A 10,322-nucleotide genomic window follows, 5' to 3' on the forward strand; every position below is an offset into this window, starting at 1 on the left:
TAGGAGGTCATGGAGACAAACTGCTGGAAGCCTAGTCCACGTGGATCACAGCAAGAGGTTGACCTACCTTCCAAAAAATGTCAGGCCCCCTTTTTAAAAGAAAGATAGCAGCAGTTAGCCTATAGTGAGGCAGAATGGCGTGTGTGTGTGCGTGTGTGTGTGTGTGTGTGTGTGTGTGTGTGTGTGTGTAAGAGGGGGCATAGAGCTTGCCAATGGGCAAGGTTAGTAACTATAAACATACATCCAGGGAAATACCCCAAGAGGAGAGAAGGTCTAGGGAAGAGGGGCATCGGAAGGCCTATAATGGCTTTGAGTCCTTACTGCCTCTCTGAACAAAACTCTGCCAGTGTAGGCTCTATTCCTATCTTCCTTTCCGGTAGAATGGGCAAGTGCTTTTTTGATGGGAAACTCAACAACTCTAGTATGGAGTTTCCTCCTTCTGGGAACTGGCAACCACTGGGGGTGGGGGGGGAGGGTATGGAAAGAAGGAGGGAGGGAGGGAGGGAGGGAGTGGCAGAGGAGGAAGAAGAGGAGAAAAAGAAAAGAGCAGGAAGGAGAGAGAATGCAAAACCAGAACTGGTCCTCCTGCTTCCAGAGAGCAATTGGTGGGAAGGGTTGGTTTCAAAGGAAAACTTTGTGGCAAGGTTAAAGTGCAGGTGTTCAAATACATTTGACTTTTTCTCCCCTATTTTATAGCAAAACTTCAAAAAGAGGAACATATGAAGTTCATCAAAGATCTCTTTCTCCCTTCCGTTTCCAGGGGATGCCAATGAACTTGGGCAAGACATTTTCCATATTTAAATGCTGCTTACTTAAAACTTGTTTCTTTCCTTACTGGTTTTCCGCTGCCTGATGCCCAGTGTGCCTCCATAATCAGTCTTGGTCTCAGAAACTCCGAGCTTGCGTTATCCTAGAGCGTTAATTTGGCTCCAGAGCCTGGCCCTAACTAACTTTTTAATTTGAATCAAGGGAGAGCTTTAGTGGACTCTGTTTCTGGTTTAATGTGATATAAATCGCAGATGCACTTTTATTGAACGGTTAAAGCAGCGACATGGAGATCATCAACACAAAACGCCCTGAACAAAACCAGCGAGAGAAATAAAGCTGGTTAATAAGATTTTTTAGAAAGCTTTGTGTTAAAAAGCAAAAAGGAAAACCAGCTGAAGGTGACAGTTAGTTCATGGTTAATAGGATCAGGGCGGCCTGGCGGGGCTGCACGCTTCTCTTTGGGGAGGTTCAGCCACACTAAAGAAATGAATGGGACATTTAACACATCTGTTATCTAGCCAAAAAGAGAAGCGAGGCGCAGTGATACCCCAGCCCCAACCCAGAGGGCGGAGTACTATCGGCAGGAAGTACTTGAGGTACCAAATTAAGTAAGAATAGTCATTCCTGAGGTGGACCAACATTTTTGGGAATCACATCCTTCCTGCAGTTTCCATGAGTTTGTACATTGCAGTTGATTAAGAAGCAGCAAGACTTTGGCCGCGTTAAGAACCTAGCAATGGGGAGAACCCTCTTGGGAGGAATCCCAAACTTCTTTGCTGTGGCTTTTAAAAGTCCAGGCTGTGAGTTTCAACTGAAACCGATGAGGGCTCCTAGACATTGGAAATGGGGCTGAGGGGCACTCACAGCATTCAGGTCTCTTTGCCTAAGGAAGATTCAGGCAGAAGTAAGCCCTTGGGAATGGAATCCCACTGCCTCACCCTATTTCAACACTCCTCTCTGCTCCTCCCCCAGGTGAGCCGCGGTTCCTTCGTCAATGACACTTGTAAAGAAAAGCACGTGCCCGCAGAAAATAGTTTCTTAAGTTGCTGGGAGTTTGCAGGAGTCATATTACTGTTCAGGTAGCCACCAACTCTCTCAAACTCAATTAGTTCCCCAACATGAGATAACTCAAGATCTCCCGCCTCAACCCTAGGAATGAGCTTCTAATAGCCTCAAAGCATTTCACTTAACCCACTCTTCACATCTGTTTTATGCCTCAGCTGGAGTAATGTGTAGGGCAGGGATGGAAGAGTGTGTATATTTACATGTTCACTGACTTGAAATTTTCCATTGCCCTCCCCATAAGGGGGGAGGATTATTTTACTGATTGCCTGGAGATGAATTTCTATGAATATTTATTGATTTATTTTCCAGGCTCAGCAGGAGAGCCGCAAATAAATTTAGTGCGTTCTTTAAATAATTCCTTTTCTATGAGGCAAGATGTCATCTGAAACTTCTAAATAGGCATTTAATTAGCTCGGGTGTTGCTTCGGAACAAAAACTCCCGGCGAGAGCTTGGGGGCGCACTGTATTGCAAAGAGGCGGTCGATATGCAGAATTGATGCGCGCCAGCCTTTGTTGCCGGCCCATTGTGCGGGCCATGCTTATGAAGACTAATCCAATCATAAATTGCACCCCTGCGCCAATCAGAGCGCCCAGAGCCTCCGGCGAATGAAGCTCGAGTGGAGAACTTTGTTGAACTTCATTGTCAGAGCTGTCACTTTTCAAAGCGCTTTAACGGGCGGGCCACTATAAAACCATCACCTCGACGGGAAGACCACGGAGGACTCGCAGACGCCCAAGTGGGATCGTTACTTGAAGACGCTAGCTAAGCCCAAGAGAGAGGGCACAGTGGGGGCGGGAGGGGCGGGAAGCCAGGCATTTACCCTCTGGCCACTGGAAGAAGGTTTTTTTTCCGCCCCGCCCCGCGCCTAACATGATGTTCCCCGGCCTCCTCGCGCCCCCCGCCGGGTACCCCAGCCTCTTGCGCCCCACGCCCACCTTAACGCTGCCCCAGTCCCTGCAGTCGGCATTTTCCGGCCACTCGAGCTTTCTGGTGGAGGATCTGATCCGAATCAGCCGACCCCCCGCCTATCTGCCCCGCAGCGTGCCCACGGCCAGCATGTCGCCCCCTAGGCAGGGGGCTGCTGCGGCTCTCACGGACTCCGGGGCCTCGGACCTAGGCTCCCCCGGTCCAGGCAGCCGGCGGGGCGGCGCATCGCAGACCGCTGTCTCCCCTGCCAGCGAGCCCACGTTTCTGAAGTTTGGAGTGAACGCCATCCTCTCCTCGGCGCCCAGAACCGGTAAGTGAGGGCAAAACGCTGAGAGCCGGTATAGGTGTGGAGTCTTTCTGCCCCCAGTTTCCTATACGCAGCAGGCACCCAGGCACACAGCAGCGCACACAGGTACACAAGATCCCCGAGGCCCCACATCAAGCAATGTGAGACTTAGGTCCAGGCGATTCCCGGGGAGGTGAAGGGAACCCTTCAAGCTCGCCCCACCCTCAGAATGAACTTGAACACCTGCATTCCGAAAGCGTGCCCAGTTCCCTGGAGGAGCAAAATTGAGTACACGCCTTTGGGCGTCTCCTTTTCGCACTTGAGCTTTCAGTTTTTTTTAAATCCAAGACAGTATGTTTACTAGTTTAGCTAGTATTCTGAATCTGCAATCCCTTTCTCCACCGCCCCAGCTCTACCTATTTCCTTAGTGCCAAAGATGACACCAGGGGGCGGGGGAGGGGGGAGATTTCCACAGATGGAGACAATGTTAGGAACAGATTTATTTTACTCGGTCAGTACATTGGGGAAGACGCCTCTGAAACCGGCTGAAGGGTTAATCATGTCATGTATTCGATGTGCTGTACAATAATCACGTACATAATCAAATTCTCTGTCTCCCTCCTTCCTTTCCTCCTTCCCTCACACTTTCCTAGAAACGTCCCCTGCCTTGCTCCAGAGTGTCCCTCCTAAGACCTTCGCCTTTCCCTACTTTGAAGGCTCCTTCCAGCCTTTCATCAGATCATCTTATTTCCCAGGTAGGTCTCCTTCCTCTTCCTCTCACAAGGCTGGGCGTTGCCCCAGCCCCACCCCGTCGCTCCCTACCCAGAAGCCATATTTCTCCGTCCACCCCACGGGGTTACGCTCTGGTTCAGAGGTTGCAAGGCGTACAACATTCACGAATCCGTCGCGCCAATTTGATGCCCTATTTAGCACAAGCAGTGACTGCTTGACACTTTGCACCAATTCCCTGCTCTACAAATTAGCAGGAATTGTCATGGTCCCAATTTGAGGCGGTTCCCTTCCCGGCGAGGAGCTGTTGGCATCCCTTCACGCCGCCGTTTTCCCACAGAGTCAGTGCACTTGGCCACGATTCCCCACAAAGGTTTCAGCACCATGACCAATTGGTCAGCTCCTCCGGGCAGCCACACACAGACCAGCCCTCATGCCTCCAAGCCGCGGAGAGACACCTACCAGCCGGGGCTAATTTCTCTTTAAGACTCATTCAGGGCTTCGGGCTTTTCACAAGACCACATGGGGTGCCCTCTTGTGTGGGATGCCTAGGGTCGCCCAGGAGGAGGGGGACTAGATCCTCCCACAACCCCTACCTTCTATTTCCAACCTGATTTCCCAAACTCTTCTCTTAGTCTCCCTCCACCAATATTTCATTTTAAACATCGTTGAGCTTGTAAAATAAGTCAGAGGAAAGCCCCTAATTGGGTCTCAGTTTAAAGGAGAAACACCTTAAGCAGGTTCCATGAGGTTTTCATCCTGGAATCCAAGAGATGACTCCAACTATGGCTCAAAAACTCAGCAGCTGGTCAAGATTGAGGAAGACAGAGGAACTCCTATAAAGGGGAGAGAGACTAGGCATGGTCGGTGGGGGATGGGTAAAACCTAGACAGCACTCCCAAATATCAGCGAAAGAAACAAGCAATTGATTTTTGAAAGGGGGAGACAGAATTCACCCCCCCACACTACCATTCATGCTGTGGCTGATAATGGAATTTGCTCCCTTTCTCCCCCATCTCAATGCTCTAACAAAAACAACCCGAGCTTTATAAATAGCTTTTCATGTCCATTTAATGAAAATGATTCGGCGAAGAGAAGCTCCTGCCATCAGTATTCTCCCAATGGTCTTGGCCTGCAGTTGTGTTTAGTTTGAAAGTGTAAATCTCTTTTGTCCCAGTAATATATGGCTTTCGCTGCTTGTCCTCAGTCTTTTTCTGTTAGTTCATTACTACACAATTACCATTCACGCTTCATTAGAGTCTCTGTTTCTTTTGGGGATTTTTTTTTCTCCCTTAAAGCGAAACTCTCCCCCCTTTTATCATGCCAATATCCATTGGGAAGCGGTCAATGTGCTAATTAGCTGCCACTTTTCATGTATTTGGGACGAATTCTTTACGTTTTATGGGGGAGGGGAGGAAAGATTAATATTAAAAAGATGAATACTGATTGGATTTTTCCAAAAATAAAAAATCCAAAGCGGATTTTCTCCTCTATCAAATCAGTAAAGCATCTCCTTTTCATCTAAAGAATGCAAAAGCCATCAACCTTTTTTGGGGGAAACTCAGTAGCCTCCGCTGGAAAATTTATTTTTACTTTTGTAAATTTTTTTTCCTGTTGCTATTTTAGCTGATACACGCAGGTTTGTTTCCTTGAGACCGTTGAATAGAAAAACGAAACAGGCTATTGTGGGGGCTGTTTTCTGTGTTTCCGTGGTTTTACCTAATCCGGGTTTGCACGGTTGAAAGGCAAAGTTATTTGGGCGGAAAGCGCCTTTCACTCTCGCAGGTTTGTGGGTTCGTAGCCTATTCTCCAGGAGGAGAAAAAGGAGCGCTTTAAAGAGATGAAGGGATCAGAGAGAAAAACCGAAGGAGGCCTCAAGAGAGGGGCGGACGCCACCCGCCCGGGCGGGACACCGCCCACTCACTCACTCGCTCACTCACCTCCCATCCCCTGGCCTCCGCAGCGTCCTCCAGCGTCGTGCCCATCCCGGGGACCTTCTCCTGGCCCCTGGCCGCCCGCGGCAAGCCTCGCAGGGGCATGCTGCGTCGAGCCGTGTTCTCCGACGTTCAGCGCAAGGCGCTGGAGAAGATGTTCCAGAAGCAGAAGTACATCAGCAAGCCCGACCGCAAGAAGCTGGCGGCCAAGTTGGGCTTGAAAGACTCACAGGTGGATGCAGTCTCCCCACAGCCCCTACCCCCACACAGCGTAGAAATGAAACCTCTTAGGTCCCATTGCACAGCTGGGGTAAGGTCTAGGGAGGGAGTAAATACGTGCACGAGCCAGGCCCGCGGAGGCTCTTCGGAGAGAGACAGCCTCTTTCCCCGCCCCATCTCCCCGGAGCCCCGCATGGCCCCACCCCAAGCCCATCTGGGTCAGGTGCGGGAGCGCTGGGCCACAGGTGCGGCGAGCCCAGGTAGGGGTGGGAGTAGGGTAAGTGTCACGCCCCCATCCGGGCTTATTTTACAGGGTGGGGTCCAGGCAAAGATGGGAAGGATAGGGCCTCCTTCCCACTCCCTTGGAGCGGTGGTGGTGGGGGGGTACTACGCTAACCTCTGCTTCTCCTTGCTCTCCTCCCCCCTGTCGCCCCAGGTGAAAATCTGGTTCCAGAACCGACGCATGAAGTGGCGGAACTCCAAAGAGCGCGAGCTCTTGTCTAGCGGGGGCTGCCGCGAGCAGACCCTTCCCACTAAACTCAATCCTCACCCCGACCTCAGCGACGTGGGCCAGAAAGGTCCCGGGGACGACGAAGAGGACGACGAGGGCCGGGGCAGCCCCCGCCACCGCCTGGTCTATCACGCGTCCCCAGACCCTCGGCACCTGCGGGTCGAACGGCTCGAAGGGCCGCTGCCTCCCTCGCCCGCGCACTCTGGCAGCCCAGACAAACCTTCGGACTTCTCAGACTCGGAGGAGGATGAGGAGGGCGAGGAGGAGGAGATCACCGTATCTTAGAAGCGAGCCCGCGCCCAGGGTGCTGATTATATAAGTGCTTTGAAATTGAAGAGGTGGGATTCAGTGCCTGTTCACTTGGTCCTTGCTGCCCAGACGCTGCCCCACTCCCCGCCGTGGAAGTGTCACCTCGTTGAGGGCACCCCACCCCTTCCATTGTCCCAAATGACAGTCCCCACACCACCTCCCAACAGCCCTCTTCACAAAAGTTAAATTTAGGCCTTGGTCCCAGCTTTAACTTTTCCAGGAGGGTTCCTGTCGGCCTGGTTTATTGCAAGCTATTTTAAATACAGTGGGATGTTCACTTCCACACCTGGGTTTAGCTGTGAGCCAGGCCCTGCTGGTCTTCAGCAGCAACAGCCCTATAAGAAACCCTTTATGAGGTAGGAAACCAAGATAGGAGTCACAGCATCAAGCATATAACTTCGAGACCTCTAACTTTCTAGATCCCTCCACTTCCCCATCTTAGACAGCAAGGGCCTTCTACCCACTCCAGACTCTGGTAGCCCCATCTTCCCATAACAGTGCCCTTAGAAACCCCAAGAATTAAAAAAAAAAAAATTATCTGTGCCTTCTGGTCTAAGGTACCACATATTGAGTCTTTTCTAGGTGTCATATTCCAAATGCTGTCTGAGCTAAAAGTGAGTTCCCCTACATGGGAAAAAGAATCAGTCTCTTTTTTTTTGTCTTTTCTATGGCTGCACCCGTGGCATATGGAGGTTCCCAGGCTAGGGGTCTAATCAGAGCTGTAGTCGCCGGCCTACACCACAGCCACAGCAACACCAGATCCAAGCTGCATGTGTGACCTACACCACAGCTCACGGCAACACCATATCCTTAACCCACTGAACAAGGCCAGGGATCGAACCCACAACCTCATGGTTCTTAGATTCGTTTCCACTGCGCTACAACAGGAACTCCTTAGTCTCTATTTCTCTATGTGTATTTTAAAGCCTTTTCTTTACTCCTAGTTCTGCATCCACAATACATGCACCAAGCACTCTACCTTGTGCCCTTTTATTATTTCCAGGGGGGTTTCACTGAGCATTGGGCATGATGTGAACAGAAAGAGACCCACAAGCCTCTTTGATTTTTTTTTTCATGGAACTTTGCTGTCTTTGCACAGCTTTTATGAACTGTACACATATTTTGTACACATGTATGGATATTTTATACCAAGGTTATTGTGAATGATATAAAGGGCTGACTAGATTTCCTTCTCTCTTTTTTGCAATGATGTTTAAACTTTAAAAAGTAGCTGTTTAATTGAATAACTTATAAAGAAATACTTATTTTGTATTTTTACCATGTACAGATTTTTATATATGTATATATGTATCAAATGAACAAATGCCAAATAAAAAGTAGAATGGACCCAATGGTCAAGTGGTATCTCTAACTCACAGAATATTAGAGATCTTCTAGTCCAAGTGCGGCTGGCATTTACAGAAGGTACGCTCGCATTCAGGAGGGGAAGGCATGTGTCTAAAGCACTCAACTACTTAGTGGCCAAGCTAGAACTTGGACCCATCTGACTCTCAGGCCAGTACCTTTTCTGCTTCCCTATACCATTAAACAGCTGAGTTTGCTACAGTTACAAGTAAAATACCTCCAGTAGAGGGATACCAACAAGTTGAGTCTGCAATGATCCTTCTGCCCTACTCTAAGAACCAAAATGATGGACTGAAAGAAATCAATGAAAGTCAGTTTCAGTGGTTCAAGTCTGCAATTGTATTTCTTTCCCTCCTTGGAGGTGTATTTCTTAGTCCCCAGGGAAACTCAAAGTTGGCTTTGACTTTTGTGTATGAGCTGATTTTGTTAGGAATGCCATCTACAGGCAGGACTTGGGAGCCCAGATACAGGCTCTGGGGCTCCCCAGTGAAACTAAAGTTCCTTAAGAACTAACTTTCAGCAAAAATTATTTACCCAGCAACCAGTAAAGAACATCAGGTTAGAAACTTGGCAGGGACTTTGTGCTCTTTGGGAGCTTGGTCTCTGTCACATTAGCCACACAGATATACATTTATTTATTATCCTAACCCACACACCAACAGTTGAGGGGAAAAAGTTGTGAAGCTTACTTTTCAGTAGGTTGTATTATATTTATAGCACAGGGAAATATATCCAGTCACTTGGGATGGAACATGATGGAGGATAATATGAGAAAAAGAATATATGGTATATATATATCTGAGTGGGTCACTTTGCTGTACAGTAGAAATTGATAGAACACTGTAAATCAACTATAATGGAAAAAATAAAAATCATAAAAAAAGAATTTTAAAAACCCAACAACAAAAAATGAAATTTGAATATATTCTATCTTCAACTCTTTTTTCGAATAACACAAGCCTCCTCCATGCTAAGGTTCTGATATCCTGCCCTGCTGGGCCCATTTCTGACACTAGTGATGACTGGTTTCATTGTTAGGGGAATTTGCGGGGGCGGGGGGGGGGAGGGATGATCTTCATTATAATCATTACTTTTATTCAAGAAATCTCCCACATTTCCTCCTCAATACATACGAAGTGTTAGCATGGAGTCCTGCATATGGTAAACAGACAGTCTTTCAGGCAGGAAGCCCCCTCCGCTCTGAGTGATTCAGGCTATTTCCTCCCCTCCACTACGGCTGGGAGGGATATCCAGAGATGGAAACTGGACCAGAAATGGCCCACATTGGAGTTCCCTTCATGGCTCAGTGGTTAATGAATCCGACTAGGAACCATGAGGTTGCGGGTTCGATCCCTGGCCTTGCTCAGTGGGTTAACGATCCGGCATTGCCGTGAGCTGTGGTGTAGGTCACATTGCTGTGGCGTAGGTCACATTGCTGTGGCTTTGGCATAGGCCCGCGGCTACAGCTCCAATTAGACCCCTAGCCTGGGAAACTCCGTGTGCCGCAAGAGTGGCCCTAGAAAAGACAGACAGAAAGACAGAAAGAAAGAAATGGCCCACATTTCCCTCTTTGCCAGCTCAAGGCTGCAGTTATTACCTACAGTCGAGAACCATTTTCAGGCATGGGGAGGAATTCATGTCTACATCAAAGTACTCTGGTGACACACCCAATGGGCATCGCAGCATTCTTTACAATAATCAAGAGGTATTCACTTTCATATCCATTATTCCCATTATTCACAGCAGCTTCCACAACCCGAATGACCAGTGGATGAATAAAGAAAAAGTGGTATACACATACACTAGAATATTATTCAGCCCTCAAGAGGAAAGAAATCCTGTCACATCTCATCATGTAAACATGAGTGAACTTTGAGGACATTATGCTAAGTGAAATAAACTAGTAATGAAAAGGTAAATACCATATGGTTGCAGTTAGATGAGGTATCTAACATAGTTAAAATCATAGAAACAGAAAGCAGAATTGCAGATGGCCAGGGCTGGGGTCTTGGGAAACAGGGAGTTGTTCAATGGGTACAGAATTTCAGTTTTAAAGACGAAAAAGTTCCAGAGAGCTGCAGAGCAACAATGTGAACATAGTTAACACTACTGAAATGACAAGGTAAAATGGTTAAGATGGTAAATTTTATGTTTTTTAACCTCAATTTAAAAAATTAAACTGGGAGTTCCCGTCGTGGCGCAGTGGTT

General features: G+C 48.3%; 1 protein-coding gene across 1 annotated transcript; it reads left to right on the forward strand.

Annotated features, from left to right (window-relative positions):
- Positions 2,513-7,425, forward strand: DBX1 (developing brain homeobox 1). Its single transcript, XM_003122916.4, has 4 exons — positions 2,513-3,071; positions 3,701-3,802; positions 5,740-5,942; positions 6,366-7,425. Exons 1-4 carry the CDS (start codon positions 2,705-2,707, stop codon positions 6,723-6,725), a joined length of 1,032 nt encoding a protein of 343 aa, XP_003122964.1. The 5' UTR covers positions 2,513-2,704; the 3' UTR covers positions 6,726-7,425.

The sequence above is a fragment of the Sus scrofa genome, chromosome 2, assembly GCF_000003025.6.
Source record: "Sus scrofa isolate TJ Tabasco breed Duroc chromosome 2, Sscrofa11.1, whole genome shotgun sequence".
Taxonomy (NCBI): Eukaryota; Metazoa; Chordata; class Mammalia; order Artiodactyla; family Suidae; genus Sus; species Sus scrofa.